Source organism: Rhinichthys klamathensis, unplaced genomic scaffold (genome assembly GCF_029890125.1).
Source record: "Rhinichthys klamathensis goyatoka isolate OS25496 unplaced genomic scaffold, OSU_Roscu_1.1 h1tg000275l_1, whole genome shotgun sequence".
Taxonomy (NCBI): Eukaryota; Metazoa; Chordata; class Actinopteri; order Cypriniformes; family Leuciscidae; genus Rhinichthys; species Rhinichthys klamathensis.
Genome location: NW_026606794.1, coordinates 525008 through 549882, shown reverse-complemented (window position 1 = coordinate 549882; position 24875 = coordinate 525008). Strand labels below are relative to the sequence as shown.

Here is a 24875-nt window from a genome sequence, read left to right as displayed (position 1 = left end):
GAGTCACGGGCAATAAATATTCCCAGCCCTCACATAGCGGCGATGACCGCAGCGGCGATGACCGCAGGTTTAGATCAGCCCACACTCAGTCGTTTTCAGGCAGCGTGGGAAGCTATTCCGGGCATTTCGCCGTGGGTGTTGAATATAATTCGGCGCGGATACACACTTCAGTTCAAACGCAGACCACCCCGCTTCCGCGGCGTAATTCAGTCATTAACTTTGCCCCAAAACGCTCACGTGCTGAGGCAAGAAGTGTGCAGCTTGCTCGAAAAAAAGGCTATAGAACCGGTTCCCCCGAGAGAGTGGGAGGACGGATTCTACAGCCGCTACTTCGTTGTACCGAAGAAAGGAGGGGGTCTCCGCCCCATTCTGGATCTGAGACCGGTCAACAGAGCGCTTCACAAGCGCGCCTTCAGGATGACTACTCTGAAGCAAATCCTGGCGCAAATTCGCCCCGGGGATTGGTTCGCTTCGGTGGATTTAAAGGACGCTTACTTTCATATCCAGATAGTAAAGCGTCACAGGCGATTCCTGAGGTTTGCGTTCGAAAATTCGGTGTACCAATATACGGTGCTCCCGTTTGGACTAGCCCTAGCCCCCCGAACGTTTTCGAAATGCGTGGACGCGGCACTTTCACCCCTCAGATCGAGCGGGATGCGCGTCTTGAACTATCTGGACGACTGGCTGGTTCTCGCGCAGTCGAGAGAAATGCTGGTCAGCCATGTGGAAGCCCTCCTTCGACACCTGGAGTTGCTTGGTTTGAGGGTGAACGTCCAGAAAAGTGTGAACGAGCCAGACTGCAACATTCCTGGGAGTGTGCTTGGATGAGAGGAGTTCCCATATACGACACCCGTAATGTCTCGTTCCTTGCCTTTCAGGGAACCGAGGTTACGAAAGTAACCGGAGACGTTATAAGCTTAAGGGTACTCTTAAGCCGGGTTCACACTGTACGATTTTGGCCACAATTTGGCCATCTGAGACTAATTTTGTGAATCCTAAAAGATTCCTCGGATCCTAGGCAAAAATCTAGTCTTTGATCACTAGTTTGATATGTTCACACACAGCAATAATGACCACGTGTCACGGATTGATGTAAAACGGTTTTTAACGTGTCTTGACAGTCTGGCATTATTCCACATTCCACAGTGTGACATGGCTTATAGCGGGAGTCATGTTTGTATAGTCTGATAAACAACAGTTGTAAAGGACTGTTAAAAATTGTACAGTGTGCACCCGGCTTAATGAAACATAGGTTGCTAGAAAAAACCTGGGTCCACTTAAGGAACCTCAAGGCTGCCATTAAGTATTTTCCCTTAACTACGTACTTATTTATCCGTTGCAACAAAGTCCTTAGAAGCCATTTAGCCCTAAACTTTAAGGGACCAAAACAGGTCCCTCAAGTCACCTGCTGAACTCAAGCACGATGGATGATTTCGTGTAAATTAAGGAGAAAGTATCAATGTGCTTTTTTATTGATCAAAATACGCCTATTGAAAGTATGACATGAAATGTGTATTGTCCGAAACAAAATTGACTGAACAACAACATTTTCATATTTTTCATCACTTCCACTGAGGCTTTCGTCGTTCATGTGCAAGAGTGACTGATTATAGCAGCAGGCTTGGGTTGGGTGTTTCCCCTCGTCTTCTCAAAGAACAGGTTTTTTTGTCCTTAGTCCAGTTTTTTTTTTTTGGAAAGCTCATTAGCACACAGGACTAGGTGATGAGCTGCGTCGCTGCTAGGACCACGAACACCGGATGCACCATTCTGTACTTTCGTGCTTAAGTTCAAGAGGGCAAAATCAGTGAATCTAATCACCATACAGGCAAAGTGGCGTCGAAGATTGAGTACAAATATAATGTAATTTATTGGAAAACTATGTGAGTGGCGTGGCAGGATTCTGACCATCCTCATGTGTCGTAGCTGGACGCTGTCAGTGTGTGTACACTCATAGAAACAATGTGCTCAAATTTTAGGATGCTCTGTGTCATCCATCAGACCCCCTTTAATAATCCTAAACTCAAATATTGAAGTACTGCTGTATAGTTTAGTAAATGTTTAAATTGTCTAAAAGTCAGTGGTCCGCTATGTTCTGTTTATTGTAGCAACCGCTTCTGCATTGTCATGTTTTGCCAGAAACTATCGCAAAATGCTTAGTATAAACACTTAGGTAAGGGTGACGGTTAAGACGTTTGTTGCAACGCTCTTAAAGAAATTCCTTCCCTCAAGGATTTTTTCCCCCTCAGGGATGCCTTTAAATCAAACCACTTACTAGCTTTCATGCAACCGGTCCCAGGTGTGCCCACCCCCCCCTCTCTCACCTCTGCAGTTTGGCTGAACTCCTGACCAGCTCCCGTCTGGCTGGCAAAGTCTGATTCCATCTCCCTGCAGGTCAAAGCCCGTGAGACAGCGCACCCCACATGCAGAGTTAAACTGATTATTACACACATTCTGGATGAAGAAGCCATTCTCTGGAGGAGAGAGAACTGGACAGACCACCACTGCAGTAGGGAGAATAGAGAACAAGAGAGTAGGAGATTTATATGATTATATTTTGTGTTTGAAAGGACACGCATACAGACATATCTATAAACAAATGATAGCAGATGTATGGTTAAAAAAAATAATGCAGATAGATCAGCACCTTGGCATGTGTTGTTGTGTGGTCTGTAGCCTTCCGTACACACACAGTCTGATACATCTGTACTCCCAGGTCTGGATGTGTGATGAGGGTCTGGGCAGGGCAGGCAGGTACTCGCACCTCCAGAAACTGATTCAGGTTTATATGTGCCAGAGGGACAAGCTGAGAAAGAAAAAAATTGAAATAAAAATGGTCAAAGAAAGAGCGAGCTTGATAGAAATGACTTAAAGTTGGTATGAAATGGAAATTCATCTTTCTAAATTCACATTTTCTAAATGCATGTTATTGATCTTATTGTGAACAAGAATCCATGTTTATCTTTCTTTCTTTTTTTAGCCTCGTAATGTTTAACCAAAATGTTTAGATCTGCCACCATCCAAATCAATAATCAATGAATAGAACCAAGTCCCTGATCAAAAAGACAATGTTAAAAATGTAACTTAAAATGTTTGAAATGTTTAATGATGCAATTAAATGTTTCCGCAAATATGATCCATCTGCAAATTCATTTATGGCACATTATATAGACCTTTTTTGGTATACATGCCACAAGCAAATTAAATCATCCCAATGGATTCGTCAAACACTAGACACAAACCCTTGTGGTAAAATGTGGTGTCAGATAACATGTTACTGAAATGAAAGACTCCCCAGCACTAACTTTCCAATTCTTAAATGACACATACAGTATGTTTTGGAGGTTAAGACAGGATTCATTAAATTCCAAGAGTATTTTTCAGACTATTTAGAAAAGTAAATGATGTGTTTTTCACTGGAACCATTTTGGCTGAAATACCTACAAACCTCCCCACATAAGCACATGTAAAATATCAAAGACATTTCACTTGTGGAGGGAGGAACAACCCAGACACTCTTTATCAATAGCTGCTCTGTTCAGTCAGCCAGAAATCTCAACTTAGTCAAAGTTGGAGAAAAAACACTTTGTTTGGACCCCAGTTGGAGATTAAATTCAGGTAATGGGTCACTTTTTTCATCATTTAAAAATCAGTCACATTCTTTCTCCTCTCTCTGTCCATCTCTCCTTCCCTCCAATGGTACCTACTGTAGAAGAATCTTGTCATCTTGACAGACTATCTGGTCAATTAAGCAACAAAACCCACATCTAACTTAAATTTCCCTTTGCACGTGTAGTTGATATTAGTAATGGACTCCCGTCAATCACTGAGCTGACAGCTCGAGCGGCTAGTCAGACAACCACCGTTTTGTTTCACTGGTTATATAACATGCAATATGCAAGAGTAAATAAGGTTTCCTCCCAGTATCCTTGGCATCATTTCTAATATTTCACTTTGGTCATTTTTCATGCAAATAACACCCAGCTGCTTTTGAAACAGTTGCAATGCTGTGCTATTCTGAGTTTTGATGAGGGAAGACGGGTTCTATAAACTGGTGCTGATGGGTGGCCATCCGCTCTGAAACACTGGGCCCAAAGGACAGGCAGTTGGGCACATGGCAAAAAGACAGAGAGAAAGAAAAGCTAGCAAACACAAAGACACAAACAGACAAGCAGATGGTGGAATTTATGTAAGAAGAACTGAGAGATTGACAGTGAAACTGAGACAGGAAGAGAGAAGTAAACAGACAGATGGTGAAAAAGAATGCAAGACAGGAATACAACCAAAACCAATGAAAAAATGTGCATCTGTGCTTAAGTGAGAGAAACAGACATACAGATGGATGGATGGAATAAGTTAGATAGGAGGAGAAATCAGAAAGCTGGAAAGATGATTGGTTTTCTTTCTCAAAAAAGTGCTTGGAAAAATGTTAAGCAACTGGTTTTTAAATTTTACCACCTTTACACACATGCCCTGATGTTTTAATGCGTCTATTGAAGACATTTTGTCACACTGGAATTCCCCAGAATCCAACAGCTGATGAAGTCATTGAGATGGGTGGTGAAACATCTTCATTGGAAAGTCGAATTGCTTGCAAATACATTCTTCCAGACATTTTACACTGACCTGGTTTAATGAAAGTGTTCATAGACATTATGCTTACCAATATGTTACAAATAGCTAGCAAACGTACGCTGTATTTTGTCAAATGAAATACACTAAAGTGACAAAAGTATTTATACATTGTCTGTTAAATTACACCAATCAAACCAAACCGAAATCCGGTCTGACATCACACTTCCGCTGCAGCCTGTATAAATGGCTGTGCCCATAGCACGGGACTGTTGTTGTGATTTATTTATTTAAAATTCATCACAAATACTTTTAAAGACACCAACCTCAGTTATTTGATATGTTATATGCATATTTCATGATTTAAATGGGAGCGCGCAGGTCATCCTGAATGTGGTGCATTTTTTCAGGCACTTACTTTACGATGCAATCATCAATAATTAGATCAAATTGAAGTTGTTTAAATAAAGGAATATTTCCATTATTAAAAAATAACTGGATTGATCATCGTAAACGAGCCATATCCTCCGTGTTTGAGTGCAATGATGGGATAAGATTATACTGTAGACAATAATGGGTTGTAATATAATGCAAAAATAAACAAAATTAAATTAAATCAGTCTGATTATTCTTCTGGCAAAAACTTAAGCTGCGTGCTGCTCATTAATCTTATGACTGGCAGCACTGGCAGCGCTGACAATTCATTTAATTTTCTTCTCAAAACTGGCGTCCGTCCATTGACAATAATGCAGGCGGAAATTCTATTACACTCCTAATTAGAGCCAGATGTGATGACACACAGACTGTGATAAAGGCCTATAGTAAAAGCAACTCTTTTCAGAAAAGATTAAGCTACCGTCTGAATCATTAGCACAGTTGTAGTGTTTAAAGCACATGCACCTATACAATTACCTCATGAAACTTTAGCCTGTCATTTCTGTGATATGAAGCAGCTGAAGACACACCTTTTCAACAGAAACTTAACCACTACAACCTTAAACCAAGGCACACACACACACACACACAGACACACACACACACAATTCACCTCTGCTCTAGCTTGTTTCCTAATCTAACTTTCTAATAAACCTAGCATTGTACACATTGAATATTGTTGGCTCTGAGACAAATTGCTTGTGTTGCTCTTTTGTAAGTCACTCTGGATAAAAGCTAAATTCATAAATGTAATGTAAATGATATGTGTAAATGTTATAATATTCTCTAATGGCCATGACAAGTCCCTTTTAAAATATTCCAAAGTAAACAGCTAACATTAGCATGTGTATAATAGTGAATGTGTAGCTCTGTTGTATATCAGGTTATGTCAGGATAAGCTAGTCTTTGATAATGATGTGGTAGAAACTTGTTGCGACCTGGAACCTTTAGCTATATATTTTAATGAGTTTTTACAGGTTTAAAATAAGAACTTCACAAGTACAGCGGCTAAGTCCTGTATTGGTGGTAATTTGGACTGCTCTTTCCTGGCTGCATGTCTCATAACTCTAAGGCAATCAGTTCAAAACCCTTGTCCTTCCACAAACCCAAAATGAAAGAGAGAAAGAGGATGTCAACCCAACAGATGGACAAGAACTTACAGTCCAAAGAAAGGATGTGAGTAAGAAGAGAGAGTGAACTAGGACGGGGAAGGAGGAGGTTTACAGTGCTAGCATGTCTTTAGCATGTCAGGCGATTGAGTGGCCATGGAAGTTTGGTATATTTTGAGTTTCTGGTGATGTTGTAAAAGTCAAACCCAACTGAAACACCATGTAATTCCTGACAATGGCAATGCTTAATGTAGCATAAAACAGCATTTTGCATAATAAAAATACAGCCAAATGGATATAGCCCATGGCTGACATTTGTCATGATTCAACATGTCCAAAACATGGACAAAGAAGTTTGGGAATCAAAGAAAATGTGGACACAGGGTAATTTTAGAGTTCACCCATATTACAAGCCCCACTAGAATTATTCTGAACAACTTCAATCATGTCTGCTCTTAGTGGCACAGATAATAAACAACTTCATCATGCTATGGGCTTCTTGTAGAAAAAAAAATACTTTAAAATATAAATTCAGTATTCTAAAAGCAGGTTGTAGATGCAATGCAGATGTAAAAACAATATAGAATATACAACTTACACTTCTCATAAGCAGCAAAAATTGGACACAATGACCTGTCTTTACCTGATCGAGTGTGTGTATGGCAAAAGATTATGGTAATAAACAATAATCCACATCTGCCAACCACAGGATGCAACAGATGCACCTTATGAACGATTGTGTTCTTAATGACATCACCATTCATGCTACCATCGGTTCACCACATTCTCCTGTTTTCAGCCACAAAAATGTCACTCTGCATGTTTATTTGGATCTCATCCTTTCCCCTTTGTTAAGGGTTTGAACATGAGGTCAACCTCAAATGCAATTGTTATGCTTTGTGTCGTGACAAAAGATTTCCTGTTTCCATCTGTGCTCAGATCTGGATTCTGGAAAGCAGAAATCTTTATGTGTTTATGTGTTGTCACTCTAGTCAACTTTTAACAAATTAGTTCACCTAATGAAACTTCCGTCATCATTTACTTACTCTCATATCATTCTAAATCCCATTTCGGTAAATTTCTTCCCGAAAAACTTCTCTCGGGTGTATAGGTCAACTTGTGGCAAAGGGTATGAGGTTCAGTAGCAAAGACCCTTATCTGCAGTGAGTTATAGCATGGTTTTGAGAGAGGGGCCTCCTGATGGACAGAGATGAAGGGGGAAAGGATGCAACACACACTCACTACTCATCTCTTTTTGTCTACCTTACACATGCGCACAGACACAAACTTACAAACCTAGAAGGCACAATTGACAAATTAAAAGGAAATAATGACATGACATTGGGAGAGGTGAAGAGTTGAACTGACAGAAAAATAAAGAACGAAATAGGAGAGAAAATAGGGTTGTACTTTCATAGTAAGCCTTTAAAGCCAGAGCAGGTATCATAAAACATTTACAATGGGATTTTTTAATGGCAGTGAAGGCGAAATAGAGGGCAGAATAACCATTACAGGATCCCGGTCCGGTGTGACACTCGCAGGTCATTCTCAAGAATGGAATCAGAGCGGAATTAAATAGGACTGTTTGGCCATACTGTAAATCTCTTTTTATAACTGGATACACTGACAAAGTGAGCTACTCTGTAATTGGCAAGGGTAAAGGGGGAAATAAAAAGTAAAGGAAGAAAAATAGAAAGATGGGAGAAGAACACTTGCTAGGTTCGTTAGGTTCAGCTACTGACTCTTTTCACAAAATCCCATTTGTCACCCCCACCTGCTGTTGCCCCTAATTGCAGCCAGTTTACAGTCAACACACACACGCACAGCTCCTAACAAGCAAATTTATGGTCATGCACATGCCTCCTCCCGTAAGCACAAGTGTCTATTTATGACCCAAAGTAAAAGTTACTTTACAAGATCACACAGTTTCTACAACCTATAAACTTGCCTCCTTTTTCCAAAGGTATTAATCAACACAGTTTACCACACAGTGGCAGGCTGAGGAATTCTTAATTTGTCACTGAGGCATTAAGCTGCTCCAGATAGGAGCCACTGACCTCAGACCGGCAGTCACTTCAAATATCTAGCCATTACTCATTTCCACTGAGAGTGAAAAACGGACGTGAGGTCAGCATAACAACGCAATGTCTCAATAACCAAGACACCTCATTTAGAAACCTTCAAATGCCTGTCTTTCAGGAACAAACTAAAATCTTCACTTTAATCTGAACCCAATTGACTCTGAACCTTTGTCCTGAGATGCAGAGGCATCTGCTCTTTTTGGCCAAGACATCCTGGAGCAGAGCAGTCCAAGAGTTGAGCAACCATCCTCCTTTATCCGAAAAAGGAATTCCAAAGTAACTGGGTTCAAATTATTTTTTCAGGAGTACTTTAGAAGACTAATCATGCATTTTTTTGTAATTTTGCATTTTTGTAAAGCATTTAAAGATACACAGTAACATAAAACCTGTCAATTTTATGAACACAGTTGTTGTATTTCAGGCTTATAATATAGGGGTGTGCGATATTGTCAAAGATAATATCGTAATTGTTGTTTTAAGACACAATCCCTCGGTTTCACAGACAAGGCTTAAGCTAGTCCTGGACTAAAATGCATGTTTGAGCTGTTTTAACTGCAAACAACTTGCAATGACATATCTTAAAAAATGTCAGTGCCATGGTTTTGTCTCAAGATGCACACCAGTAATGTTTTTTTCTAAGGCACGTTTATAAAATAAAATGTAAATGCCTTAAATTGAACAAAGGTCTAACCCTGGCTTAATCTAAGCCCTGTCTGTGAAACAGGGCCTATATTGCCAATATTGTCTGTTTTTGCTCTATTTTGCCAATGAAAATAGTTCCAAACAAAGCCACAACAAAACCGTTATGTGTCTTGTTCACTTGTTTTGTTTCAGAATGAATCAGCGATTTAAACAATTCGGTTGAATGAATAACTCAAGACAGACTTTCCGCCACCTACTGGCAGTTTTAGATTGATATTTGAAGTATAACTTCCTTTAAAAAAATAAATTATATATTATATAATAAATTAATCAGTCAAGGTACCAGCACAAACACACACTTAGCAAAATAACATCTAATTATCGTTTTTGACAAAATCCCAGAAAGAATTGAAATATAATTTTTTGACAATATACCAAATGATAACATTGGTTGAATGACAGGCACACTAGTATCTAGCATTATTCTAGCATTACATTAGCGTCATTATTTCTCATTCAGTATTTGATTTGAATAAACCTCTAACCTCTAAGTATTAAACTTAGGCACATAACCTGTCCCAAACCAGCCGTGCTATGGACGTGTCATATTTCTATTTGTTAAAGGAGAACTCCAGTGCAAAATGAACCTCGGGTGTAATAACACATTGGTACAGACTAAATCGTTCCCTGAGATTTGTTTTCATGATAATCGAATGTAAAGAGTTTTATCTCTAAAAACAGTTTAGCTTATAACGCTAGTATATTGGGCATCGAGTAAGCAAAAATAGATCGCTAGTTAATACCATTAACAAGGCTCAAATTAGCCCCACACTAACACGGCAGCATAATGAGTGTCCTTACATGCAAATCGAAGCATTGAGAACTTTGTAAGTGTATAGACAGTTTAATAAGAAGATACTTTACACAGACAGTACAGTTAGCGCATACAGACAGGAGCCATCTTGGAAAACAGTCTCGATCAGTCAAACCACGAACACGGTGATACGTGAGCTGAACTGTGACTTGGAATCTCATATGGTCCGTTGTTTCCGGAAGAAAGCACTGAGCGCATAAGAGAAGCACTGAACGCAACAGAGAAAATAAAAAAATAAATATAATTTATCTTATCTTCAATATCTACACGTACTGTTCGCTCACCTTCGTGGTTCGATTGATCGAGACTTTTTTCCAAGATGGCTCCTGTCTGTATACGCTAACTGTACTGTCTGTGTAAAGTATCTTCTTATTAAACTGTCTATACACTTACAAAGTTCTCAATGCTTCGTTTTGCATGTAAGGACACTCATTATGCTGCCGTGTTAGTGTGGGGCTAATTTGAGCCTTGTTAATGGTATTAACTAGCGATCTCTTTTTGCTTACTCGATGCCCAATATACTAGCGTTATAAGCTAAACTGTTTTTAGAGATAAAACTCTTTATATTCGATTATCATGAAAACAAATCTCAGGGAACGATTTAGTCTGTACCAATGTGTTATTACACCCAAAGGGTTCATTTTGCGCCGGAGTTCTCCTTTAAAGGGGACCCCTTTAACAAATAGAAATATGGTTGAGGGGTGGTTGATTATGATTTCACTTTTCTAACTTTAGTTAGTGTGTAATGTTGCTGTTTGAGCATAAACAACATCTGCAAAGTTATGACACTCAAAGTTCAAAGCAAAGGGAGATATTTTATTTTAAAGAAATTGCTTTTTATGGACTACAACAAACGGCTGGTAGGGACTACACAACATTCATCCCGAGTTACTGACATCACCAACCCTAAAATTTACATAAACCCTGCCTCCAGAACACGATTTATAGATTATCATGACAGAATATGCTAATCAATGACTAGAAGATAGTTAACTCCACATCAGCTACATAATATCATCAACTAACCATTCAGAAATGTTGCCTGCATGTTGTCACTTCTTCTTGAGTCTCTCCATCTTTCTGACTCCGGTTTGTACATAAAAGGCTAAAAGTTTTGGAAATTTTCAGTGCATGTCTGTGTGAGTGCAAGCTGTTGAAGCTCCGCCCTCTGTGCCGGGAGCAGCTGCTCATTTGCATTTAAAGGGACAGACACAAAAACAGTGCGTTTTTGCTCACCCTCAAAAAGTAACAACTTTAACATGCTATATAAAACTATCTGTGGGGTATTTTGAGCTAAAACTTCACATTAACACTCTGGGGACATCAGAGATTTATTTTATATCTTGTGAAAAGGGTATTATAACACCCCTTTAAGGTACTGTATGCTTTTACCTTTCTAAGTTATGCGTTATTAGCTTTGTTTAATGACAAAACGGTTGAAACCATTCATAGTCTTGAATCTGGGACAAAAGACATATTTGATCTGAATGTGAATGACGTGGCTTGGCTCTTTTGACCTATCGAACACCTAAGCCTCCCTTACAACCAACTTGCAATACCCTTGCAACCACACACAACACCCTAGCATCATGGCAGGGAGTTTTACATGGCAAGCGTCATCACATATTCATCAAAAAAAAAAAATATTTGTTGCAGTTTGCATTTACCAATATACAGTACATCAGATGATGCCACAACAGTCCAAGTCTAGCACGAGATCAGTGGCCTATATCGGGCTCTTTTCTTACTCAACTACGCTGATGAAAGTCCAGTAGGGTTAAGAAGGATGACTTCATTCAAAACAGTTAGGCAAAATCAAACTATGAAAGAAAAGAAAAGGGCTGACAAGTATAACTAATATATCATACTCAATAAACCTGAGGAACAAACACTCAAGAGCAGAAAAGTGGTTGGGGTTTAAGACAAAGTCATTAGTTTCACACTTCATAGAACACAGAGTACTTGGAATGATAAAACCACACTAAAACCTTTTTCCAGATTGTTTGCTGAAGCCCAGGTTGGCTCTGCAATGCAGCAGAAATAAAAGGTCCCTGAAGCCAAACATGCATTACAGCATCTCTTCTGACTTCATTGCTGGCTCTAAGATATCGAGGCAGATAGGAAACCAGCACAAAGTTTTATTGTGAAAGGATAAAGGACAAAATTATAATAAATGGACAGAGGGGTGAGATGAGAAGATATGAAACAAAAGAAGAGACATGGCCATGTGGCATGGAGGTTTGGATAGTGAGAGAGTGATGAGGCATGAAAAATGAGAAATAAGAAAATTATGAGGCCTGGGAGAGCACTGATCCATTCGTGAGATGGGGTGTTCTCCTTGTGTCTGGTGTGTGGTATGGAAGAGATCAGAGATACAAATGAAGAAAGAGGAAAGAAGGAGGAGATACAAAGTGGAAGATTAGAAGAAGAAGAAGAAGAAGAAGAAGGGGCAAACAGTAATTAGTACAACATCAGTGCACAATGCAGACTAGCTCAATGGCCAACACATTTACAACGAAGGGATGAAACTGTGCTACTCAGTTCTTTATATCAAGAATGCATCGAGTACAGACGTGAAAGAATCAAACCATTAGAAATCCCAGAAGTCATCGTGGGCGAACGACGTATGGAAGTTTGTAAGCTTAAACCTTGATTGTTCTCACTCAAGAGTTTCCCGCTGAATGCTCGTAAATACGTGACGGCTCATGAAAGTAAATATTTGTTGTTTTATTTGGCAGAATTTTGATAAAGTTATAAAGTTCTGCAGTAGTTTTTAATTGGCATATTTAAAATAATCTTAAAGCTGCCGTCGGCAACATTTTTTTGAGCATATTCAGTGAAATCGACACTATAATCTGACAGAACAACATAAATAAAGTGGTTTTAGAAAAAACCCCGAGCTTCTAACTCCACCTGGAGCTTGTTATTTGTTTTGCAAAAATCCACAGCTCCCGGTTCATCATGTCCAATCAGCGCAGGGGGGTGTGAGATCTGACTGTCAATCACAGATCGGGCACACGCCACCCCTCGCGGACGTTACAATCACATGCACACGCCTGAAGTTCACGGAAGTTCGCGCAGTAACGAAGAGTGATGGCGGAAAATCATGTAAGCTCATTTAGAGTATAAATGACGTTAGCAAATGCAATCTATCGGTACATTAGCCAGGACAGCATACCTCCAAATACTCCATGGTGTTGATGGATGCTGATGAGACGGGCGCGTTCCAGGGCTCTCAAGTTTTGAAGACAGGTAAGAGTGACACCCAGCCGACGGGGGGTTGGATACATTTTTGTCATTGGTTGTTGCGTTAAATCTTACCCAGATACAATAGTGCTATTTTCTGATTGGCTATTGTGTAGCTCGACGAACAACACCAGAGAAAACCAACGCGCTTGATTCATGCCGGTTCCACAGTGAGAGCGGCGCGGCCAGAGTTTTGGGCGCTGCGGCATAATAAATATATTACAAATAGTTTTTCAGCGTGAGAAATACAATGTGTGGCGGGAGAGCGTGACAAAAGACCGAAATGAGTGACTCTCACGCTCAATGCGTGACACTTGAGAGCCCTGGCGTTCACTGAAAATCTGGTGCACACGCACTGACCAGAGCTGGCACTGACGAGCATGAACTGGGTGGGAGGGTATCCGTTGATAGTGGGGGAGGGGCATGAGAGTTGTAAACATTCAAAATTTTCCTAAATCCACTCAATCTGCCAGACTTGCCGACTGGAGCTTTAACGTTGTCAAAGGACAACATTAAATATACATATTCATTTACACAAATATCCATGTAAAAAAAAAAAGGATAAATAGAAAATAAATAAATAAAGGATTGATAAATTACTCTGCTTTAAAACATGCAGATGCAGATTCATCATCACGTGACAACTTCTTACGCAAATAAGATTGGGAGACGTTAAGTTTGATTGGGTTTATTCATTTATTTACAAATATAACAATTAAAAACGTATTAAAATACCTACATTATATGCATAATTACTTTCAAGTTGAAAATATCATATTTTAAAACTATATAATAGCCCGCCTGTGCCCATGTTCAGCCTATGAATAATTACGAAGATGTCTTCAACTGGAGATGTGTAAGACTGTTGAGCTGGAAGGATCGTGATTCGTGCTTGGAAAATACTAGAATCAAGAGTTGGAGATGTATTCGATTTCAGACTTGGAGAGGTATTAGACTGTAGAGTTGTTTACTGGAAGTCTGCCTGTCCCCTTGTCTGATGAATGTTTTCACTCTCACTGCGGCCCTCCAATGTTCCCATGTAATATATCATAACTACCGACGCGTCTCTTGATTTAAAACCAAATGCATGTTATTGCTAGCAAGACTGTGGCTGTCACGTGTGCACAAAAGCATGCACGATTATATGCATACATATGAACAGAAAAAACAACACATTCAGCTTTACAGAAACTAAATCTAGCGAGAGTAGGCCTACATTTTTATTGACTCTAGAGACCATATGGGGCGTTATTGGTCACAAGCTGCAGGGGGGTAAAAAGGAGGAGGAAATAGACAGAGGGAGCAGGAGGAGGACAAACACAAAAAACACGATTGCAAAATTTCCTTACACAGTACCTAGCCAACATTTCCAAGATTCCTTCTATTTTCCTCTTTTCTGGAAGTTTTTTCCCCCCTGGGATAGATTTATGTTTATCTAGGGGCTTGCATGTGGAATCTGGGGCGTTCTGCTGCTGAAGGTAAATATTTACGAGCCCCGATTTAAGGAAATAAAACAGTGTCTCTTCTTCAACTAGCCTTGACCTTTGACATCTGATAACCGGTCCTTGTCACACACCAGCTGAGATGCATTATGGTGTCTGGTGATGAATTACACGGGCTAGGTTAACCCTTAGTGTGACACTGGATAAAATGTCAGGTCATTATAGCACTACTGGAATGCTAGAGTCAAACAAAACCCAACACATCTCTACAAATGGTGTCATTCATCTTTTCCCTGTATCCGTTCATCCTGTTTTACTTTCAAGAAATAGTGGCAAGAGGTCAGTTCAGATAAAATGGCCTTTAGTCTTGTTATGAAGCACTGTTTATCAAGACACTGCAAGCTTTCCAGTAAATTCTAATAATACCCAGAGCATCTTTCTTCTTAAAATCCCTACGGATCAACTAAAGATTAAAAACTTGACCTGTGGGAACAAATTTGATGCAGGCAATAACTTTTCTCTGCACAGAAGCAAAACAAAACGTCCGGAAAAATACTGCTAATATCTGTGACTCAAAAACATGACCTTTCCAGGGTCAGCTTTTTGTCCTTCTGCTTTTGGTGGTATGATATATTGCATTCATTATTAAAACAGCACCCAGATCCAACACAAAAAAAACCCTGGCATTCAATTTGTTTTTCCGGTGGCATCCATAGAGAGAGCAAACCCCATCTAATCAACAGCCAAGCCAGAAGTTAATTGTGAGAAATGTTATTGCCCTGACAACATGTGATCGCAATTCACAATTGAGTTTATGGCTATTGTTATCACATCCAAAGTAAATAGGACAAAGGAGAAGTATAGCTGATCTTCAGGTCTGCTTTGGTCAGTACCAAAGACTTTAGATATACAAAGACGGTGCACTCATATTACTATGAATGGAAGAAAGTGCAGTGCACAATATAGCAGAATAAGGACTTATGTGCATTCACACATCAACGTCTGCTCTCGCATCAGGACAACACGCATGCGTCGTGTTGCGTGTTGGAGATTAATATTTTGTAAATAAAGTGGTAAATTATGTTTTTTTTTGTGTGCAAACAAAGTAATAAAATTTTGGTTAAACCACTGGAGTCACATTGATTATTTTTATGATATCTTTACTACCTTTCTCGGGCTTGAAAGTGGCTGTTGCATAGGCTGTCAATAGAGGGAGAGAAAGCTCTTCATTTGTGTTCCGAAGATGAACAAAAGTCTTACGGGTTTGGAACAACATTGGGGTGAGTAATTAATGACAGAATTTTTGGGTGAACTATCTCTTTAAAAAGTCTCGAGATGGAGTGGTCCGTTGCATTCATTTGCATTCCATCTGTTTGGTCTTTTCAGAAAATCCATTTCAAGAAGTTGAATTCAGAAAAAGGATAAAAAAATAAAAAAAAGAACATTTGTTAAGAATTCTTTTCTAATTTAAGAAAATAATAAGAAAATAGCAGTTACACAGAATTTTATTCTTAAGAATGTTTCATGAATCCGGCCCCAATTACTCTAACAGCACAGCAGATTAAAGAGTTGTCAGCATTATTCCGTGCAGTCAGGCAGACAATCATTTTTTATTTATTTTTTTACAGCATTGCAAAACTAGTTTGTGGCGAGATGGGTTGATTAAGCTATAATAGCTTTGATAAATCTAATCAATTACAGTAAGAACACTTTTAGTCGAAGACATATTATGAGCAAAAATTCTCACTATTCCAAAACTATTTCTCAAAAGACCAGATTAATTTCCGGAGTTATGTCTGTTTAATATAAAGACTTAAAAATAAGATTTATAATAGACTTCAAGGCATTTACACATGACATCTCATGGGGATTGAGTGTCTCTGCTGAGATAGAGAAAGAAATACCGGCCGCTACAAAGTGACAAAGTGGGAAAGCAAACGAGCAATAAAAACATCTGTTGAAAGGTTAGCCCTCCATCACATAAAATCTGCAGTTCACCCCGTGTTTGTACATCTAACACTTTCCTGCCACCTCATTCCTCAGTTTAATTAGTCAGTTTGATTATTTTAGAACTGTCTCAATACGAGCTCATTTTTACCACAGCATGAAAGATAGCTTTAATAGGACCACACTTCATGAATGTAAACGAAAATAGATCTTAATTTAAATGAAGCATTGCTTTTTCTTCAAGCATTTTTATGAGGTGGGCAAAAAGTAGAGATGCCAGATTAAGATGAAGTTAGGTAAACTGCAAAAAAGTGTTGACATAGCATACTATGTGGTATACTGCGGTGCACAAAGAGGTGATTGTGAATGTTTTAAATCATGTTTATGGTTTTGTTATGAAAGCAAGAAGGGCGCTAAAGCACCACTTTGGCATCACGCTTCATTGTCCCATCTATTTGTGTGCTGTTTTCTCTGTCACTATGGATATTTGGTGGAAGTGTTTCTTTTACTTCATTTCATGAGAGGAATTGGCATTCAATTCACATTTCAGCCTTATACATCCCTAAGCAAATTTATTGAGTAATAAACTGGACTTGTCTCTAGGAACTCAATCCATTTCTTCAAAGCTTTTAAACTGAAATGGAAAACCCAAACTTTGCATACAGGTTACACTCACGACCCTTACCTGTGCACTCATGTTGAAGTCCTTTTCCGTAGTATCCCCTCTCACACACACAGTCGTACTGTCCTGTGTGTGTACCGCATTTACAGCTGGCCATTATATCACAACAGTTCTTTTCCTCTTCACATAATGATGAACACTGGGCTGGATCTTCCTGAATATAACTTCCAGTTGGTAGATCTGGAAGAGAAAATGGCATTGAATATTAGACTTTGGACTGTTCTCTGATGCAAAAAATAATAATTTATTAGCTCAAAAAAGAAAAATTTGGCCTCATAATTCATCCAATCCTACCAGTCTAACTGAAGTCCAAGCTGCTCTGGAAAAGTGAGCTTGTGTTTCAGTATTGGCATCTTCTGCATTACTAACTACAAAAACTTTCACTTTGGCAGGAGCATTTTGTCTCCCTAAATACAAACAAATGCACTGCTCCAGATGTTGGCATACACAGCAGACAGGCTATGCAGCTGGAGGAGTCTGCACAATCTTGGACAAAGGATACGACAGACATGATATCTCAACGGTAGGTGAGAACAAACGATGCCACAGCTTTAGTCGGGCCTTCCCTTGCCCAAAGCTAACGAGTGATCTTTTGCGATCCAGAGGGGCTCTTTGTTTTATATCTCTCTGGGTTCAGCGTAGGTGGGTGATATCATTGTGAAGAAAGGGATCTTTTGAGTTCATGTGGCTGACTGCGCTCAGAGCTCTGTGATAAGAACAATCTGCTATAGCCAGACAGCCAAAGGAAATAATAACACTGAATTATTTTCGTACCAGTTTTCTTTTACACTGGGATTAACAAGGGCTCATATTTGTCAGGCTCAGGAAAAATGAGATGAATTGGCCTTCAATTTGACTTTACAAACATTCGCCACGGTAACCATGTTTCTGTTTTAATATCACAGCTACTAGGGGTGGTTAATCGGTCTGATTTCCCGATTCGATTCGATTACGATTATTGAAGTCCCGATTCGATTACAGTCGATTTTCGATTATTAGCGATTCTCGATTAGCGATTAGCGATTATTGATTTTCCATTTCACAACAGTAAACGAAAATACACTACAAAGTGTTTGCAGTATTAAAAAAAGTCAGCTGCTGAATTACTTAACTCTTTTATTGAGTAACAACAACTCAAAGCACTTTCTGTGTCATGTAGTTATAACTTCAGAATTATTTGTATGTAGCTTATGTTCTGTAGAACACAGAAATGAATACATCACATTGTGTTGTGACTCATCAAGTTGAACTAAACAATAACAAATAAATGAAAGGCTTATTTCCTTTAGGAAGTAGATCAGAACCAACATACTGTAGAAATTGGACAATTTTCTTCTAGAAAGACAAGGTGTTGTAGCAAGCAACGCTCGTTAGGCCGGAGACAAACTGGCTGCGTGGCGTGAGCGTGGCGTTTCTGTTGCGTGTCAGCTGCGTCGTGTTTTCTGTGTCTTTGCACACCAGAAACGTGTCTGCTGCTAGGTGACATAGAGGGACAGTCTACATTTGGGTTAGCGGTGTGTTAATCCTTACTACAACAATTTCAACTCTTAACTTTACGACAACAATTTCAACTGTTATCACACATCTTCCAAAATCCGAAAAATAGGGAAGTGGGCTGTCTGTTTATTTCAATAACATTTACAAATTTTGTGTAGCTTTAAAGAGCCGATATTTAGCCTGATGGTGGACCGTCACTCAGAAGACACACTATGTTGTTATTGTAGCTTATTATCATTATATCCTCCTGAGGCCCAGAACGTTTTTTTCAAAAGTTTTTTTTCTCTTTTTCATGTAATCACATTGTTAAGAGCATAAGAAACAAATGAAAAAAAAAAGAGATATTTTATTCATATGTTATGCTATGACCTCTGTAGTGAACACCAGGACTCGATTGTTTAAAAAATAAAAATGACATAAATTTGTATATAGGCAAAAATAATGGCAATATTTGAAAATCGATAATTATTATTATTATTATTTGTTTAAATTACATTGATATCTGAATTTATATCAAAACCTAGACTTTCAAACATCAAAATGTAATTTATTAATATGTATTCGTGTACAAAATGACATATAAACATCGTTTCCTATTCTATTTTGCCTGGAAACGCTTCCAACACGCTTGCGTGTCGCGTGAAAAATAGGCGTCGGTTCTATTTCTAGCATGCACGCGTTTTCCGCGCGGCTCATGCAGGCAGTGTGCAAGCTCTAACCTGTTAACATGGGAGCCGAAATAAAAACGGACACACCACGCAGCTGAGACGCCGCCACGCAGCCAGTGTCTCACACCTGCTCTCACTCGCTCTGGCTGCCGTTACACGCGCTTGCGGAACTGGGCGCGTTCGTGACGTTCAACTTCCGGTATAACATTTTTTACAAAATAAAATAATGCAATTTTTTTATATATATATATATATAATAAAAAATCGATTTTTGAAAATGTAATAATCGATTCATACTCGTCCATAACATAATCGCGATTAATCAATAATCGATTTTTTTCACCACCCCTAACAGCTACTAGAATAATTATTACTACAACAGATTGGTATTAAGTCACTGACATCCAAATAAAGTTTTGAATATGACACCATACTAATTTGTCATGTCATGATGACTATAGAATTTAGTGAAAAGAAAACTATGCAGTGTTTCCCCTACCATTGTTTTTGGGGGGCGGCCCGCCCCCCCAAAACGACACCCCGCCCCCCCTAAAATGCTGACGAAATCCAGTCATAAAAACGGAATTTACTGTATAACGCGGAATTTCACGGAATTTGTAAAAAAAAATTGAGGAATAAATAGAAAGCAGTTCAGTACACTTGAAATCAAATCGCGATGTAGACTAGTGTGTGTGGATTTAAACCACAAAGACAATTTAAATACGAATCCTGCGTGTTCTGTGTGAATGAATGGTGCAGCCGACGCGCAGTTTCATTTACCACACACACACACACACACACACACACACACGGAAGAACGTGTGACGCTTGCGCTGTATTTTTGCCTATATTAAGACACAAATGCATGAATTTCCTCTCCAGGCTCTAGATCCACTCCGAAAGTCACTTAATTTGAGAAAAACTATCATCATGACATAAACGCACAGACTCAAAAGGTCTTCACGGCAACCCGTCAAAATAAAAGTTCGGTTTAACTTGACAGAAATATATTACTGTTGTACAGTATAATTTAGATATGTCCCAATGTAATAATACTAACATTAATCCAAATAAATTATCATCAAAATTCAGTTTTTTAAGGAATAATCCATGTTTTAATTTTAACAGTAAAGCTCATTGTGTAGCACGTTATTTGACAAAAAGTTTAATTAATTTCATATGATTTAAATTGATGATAAATGATAAAATTTGTGTTTTATGTCTTCATTTTATTACCAGAAAAAACACAACACAGAATTAGGGTGAAATTTGTTTTCATATATATATTTTAAATGTTGTATAAGTTTAATGATTCATAATACATTATTTCAATTAATTAGACATGCTTTTTGATTGCTAAAAAATTTACACCACGTATCCGTAACCAGAGGCGGACAGAGTACAGAGCTTTGTTACTTGAGTAAAAGTACAGATACCCCTTGCTAAATTTTACTCAAGTACAAGTAAAAGTACTACAGTCAGATGTCTACTTAAGTAAAAGTACTAAAGTACTTGTTTTTAAAAGTACTTGAGTATCAAGAGTACAAGAGTAGATTTTCTAAATATTGCATTACTAGTCTACTGCCACAGTGCTTACATTTATGCACAGAAACGTCCTACATGGAGTTATGAAAAATGTTAATGTTAATACCTTGGAGAATGTAAAAGGAATTGAAAGTAAAATCAAGTCATTTTCATCTTTTTACCATGTTGCTTTATTTAATTTAATTTAATTTTTGGGGGGTCCCATCTTTAAATGCGGGGACAACACACACACACACACACACACACACACACCACATGTAAGGGTGGCGCTGCCAATAAAGCACCTAAAAGCTGTCACAAAGAACCGGCAAAAGGAATGATTATGAATATGTAAAATATAGCAAGGAGATATTTTAATTGTTTATTAATAAACACTCGTTAATAAACAAGTGTTTTCTTTGTCAGTGTCGGCTAGATGAAGTTGACGATGCTGACTCGCGATCTTCAGTAGTGAACGCGCCAGAGAGAAATGCACATTTCATACGGATTACATCAGCAGAGAACAGTCTGTAGTCTGTTTTCTTTCGTTTTGAATTTTTCTGTTTAAAAGTAGACATGTCTGTGAGAGGCAAGTAGGCTACCTTATACACTGAGTTTCGGTTCATTTATGAGACGAGATCCAGTTCACGTGCCGGCGCCTCTGTTTCTTATCTATCGTCTGCTATTTACTTCTTATTTATTAAACCCAGACAATTGGTTGATGAAACATTGATTAAAATTAAGATACAATTAATGCAAAACGAAATTCAGGTTAAAGAAAGGTTTTGTGTTTTCTGTTTGATGTCTCTGTGAAAGTTTTAAAGCATTTTTTATGCCGCTTTCAGAGCGCTCACGTCCGTAATGGAGAACACGTCCATAACATTGTTTTTTCCTCATAAATGCAAACCCGAAAAATAAAATAAAACAAAATTAATATTTTATGTACTGTGAAGACTGAGCGCCAACCCTTCTTCATTCGCTGGGTAGTAGCCTACTTTGGTTTGCGCAGTGTAATTCACATAATCAGTAAAAATATATTTTGCCTCCTAAAGTATTTTTTTTTAAGAAATCAGAAATCCCTCGTGGCTACACCACTGCCACATTTGAACCTGACTGTGTTAAATACACCACATACTCAAGAACATCAAACCAAATGCTTGGCTTACATTAATGTGTAATATAAAATCTGACCATGGAGTTGACTTTGGCGGAAAGCTGAAAGTGATTGCTGATAGGCTGTCCCAATCAGTGGCGCCTGCACAATCCAATCACGTTTGAGAGGGAAACAACAAATTGAGGGTTTCCGAGATTTTTCTCTTTTTTTTACTTTTTTTTTTTTTACTCGGGTACTCACGGTTATGTATAGAAATGTATTGGAGTAAAGAGTACAATATTTGCCTCTCAAATGTACTTGAGTAAAGTCATGAGTACTCCCCAAAAATGATACTCGAGTAAAGAACAGATCCCTCAAAATTGTACTTAAGTACTGTACTCGAGTAAATGTACTCCGTTACTGTCCGGCTCTGTCCGTAACACGCCCGCTCCGCAACACTAGCAGTTTCAATCCCCCCCCCCCCATCCTAGGGGAAACACTGCTATGGTTAATATGGTAAATATTACAATTAAGATTAGATTTATATAAAGATTGTATATAAAATAGCACTATAGAGTAGGTTACTTTATAGCCTTCACACACTTACCCGTTGGTTAACACCTTTTAAAACTTCCGTTAAAGCCCTGCTTTATGATTCACATTTTTAATTTTGGCAGGTGTTTCAGCTCCACTTTTGATAGCCAAAGTAATACACTTACCGGGTGCTAAAATGTTGTGTATAGCAACAAAACCGTTAATAAAATAAAATGTTTACCTCATTAAATATTAAAGGGGTCATATAATGGTACATGCACTTTTACAAGTTGATTGTACTGAAATGTGTGTTGGCAGTGCCTGTACACAACCATCATAAAATGATAAAAATCCATCCAGTGTTTTTGCTTTAATCTCCTTATATGTTTTCCCCTGCCTCAAATTGAGCCGTTCGATTTTGTGACGTCACACGCTCGGAAGCCCCTCCCACAATTGTTGATTGACAGCATCGTTTCAACACAGACCCGCCCTCGCTCGTGAGGGAGCTGTCAATCATAGTCTGCGCGGACCAGCGCGGTCATTGTTGATATGCTGGAGCACTGTCTATGAGCAGAATGGCGTCTAAGCGATTGTGGTGTTCTATTCTGTTCTTGGGTGTAATAACGAACACAGCGTCAGCAGTCATTTTAATGTTCCTAAATCCGAACCGCTGAAGACGCAGTGGCTGAGTTTGTTTTCGAAGGGAATATTCCCCACGAGCAACGTCAATGCTTTCATGTTTGCGCGAATCATTTCTCACCAGACTGCTTTATAAACGAGGGTCAGTATAAAGCTGGTTTTGCTAAGAAGCTGCTCATGAAAAAAGGATCGGTACCAGGTTTTCGTGTTCCTGCTGAACCTCTAGAACAACTGAAGTGAGTGTAATGTTTTATTAAACTTTATATTAATCTTTGCAAATCGCTAGCTGCATGCTTCACAATGAATGCGAATGTATAAGGTTTACACTTAGGGTACATTACGGCATGTTTTCTATGTATGATGTTCTCAATATAATTCATAATCCCACGTTTATACTGAACAACGCATTATGGTTATTGTGTTATTGTGTTACAAACGGTGTACACACAGAACAGAGAGGCGGGGTGAGCAAAGCTCATTATCATTTAAAGTCATATGCACTGAAACGGCGTGCTGAAAACAGAGCTGTTTTTGACCAAGTAAAATAAGTGTTTTCTTACAATACTAATGAGAATTTGTAAACTTTTAATTTAGACCCTAAAGAATCATACTAGCTTGTACAAAAATGGCATTATATGACCCCTTTAATACACAATTGCAGAAACCTGTACACTCGGTTTAGTGTAAATATTTGAGCAAATGGGAACACAGACAAAAATCATGTAATTCTCTCATTCACCGCTATAATGTTATATGTTTACCCAACTATGACTACTTCCGCTTCTGAGAAACCCGGAAATGTAAAAAAGGTCAAACAAGAAACAATATAATACTAAGTATAGTGTTATAAATGTACACACATTTAAAAAAAAAAAATATATATATAAAAACTTTGCAAGTTACGGATGCTGATGATGACCAATAAAACGCGTCGTCGCCGTCTGTGAAGGGTCCATTCTGAATACTCACCTTCATGAAGTGCGCGTCGAGCCAGCGCTTCAAACTCAGCAAAGTTGTGCACTAAGTAGCAGTGCTGATCTTTGGGATGTGAGGCCATGTCGTGCAGCTCGCGGATGTTTCCCTGCCAAATGCCCAGTGTGAAAATCTCCACGCCTCTCTCCCTCAACGCTGTCGCCACAGGCCGAGGGTCTCCGCCGTTTGAATAACCGTCAGTGATGAGGAAGATCACCTTCGTGGCGTTCTCCCGTGACTGCCTCAGGATTTGCTGTGAGTTAAAAGAAAGAAAGTGAAATATTAACTGACTAAGTTGAACCGCTGTGTCTAAATTCATTTTGAAATGTCTCAAAGTGGTTCCCAGTGTAGCATATTCCCAATTATATTAAAACACACATTAATAGAAATTATTTCATGCTAATGATTTATTATAATTTTCACTTTATTTTGATAAAAAGTAGGCTATAGATGACATATAGACAATTCATTTATTCAAACAAGACTTTAATTTCATGATTGAGTTACAAATGGTCAAAATATTGAAGACTTGCGTGAAGAACAGACCGATATTCTCAGTGAGTTGAATGGCATATCTACTCGGTATGAACGGCCCAAAGAGAACTTGCGTGGATATAAAGATTTCTTTTAGCATAAAACGACTTTCAGTCCGTTCCTCATACAAAGCTGCTGTATGGCTTCAGAAGATGGTGTATAGTAGGCTATACTTTTCTGGTATGGAATGTGTTAGCCTACTATTTTTGGTTCAACTTTTCCTTAATTTGTAATTTTATTCGCTGCTAGGGGTCACTAACCTCTTACAATAACAAAGACGACGTAGATTGATGATGCAGTTCATAAGCGGAATGGAACTTGTCTCCATGCCGATGTATCTAATAATGTTTAAATGGGAAATAATGTTTATGGATGAGTGAATACATT

The 24875-nt window shown here is 38.6% G+C and overlaps 1 protein-coding gene across 2 annotated transcripts in view; it reads right to left on the bottom strand.

Moving 5' to 3' along the window:
- Positions 1-24875, bottom strand: part of svep1 (sushi, von Willebrand factor type A, EGF and pentraxin domain containing 1) — a 90209-nt gene that overhangs the window by 43875 nt on the left and 21459 nt on the right. For both annotated transcript variants that reach the window (XM_056268609.1, XM_056268610.1), the window contains exons 2-5: positions 23952-24207; positions 17031-17207; positions 2645-2803; positions 2322-2501 (exon numbers count right to left, since the gene is read on the bottom strand). In XM_056268609.1, the coding sequence (XP_056124584.1) occupies positions 2322-2501; positions 2645-2803; positions 17031-17207; positions 23952-24207 (772 nt within the window). The remainder of the gene's footprint in view (positions 1-2321; positions 2502-2644; positions 2804-17030; positions 17208-23951; positions 24208-24875) is intronic.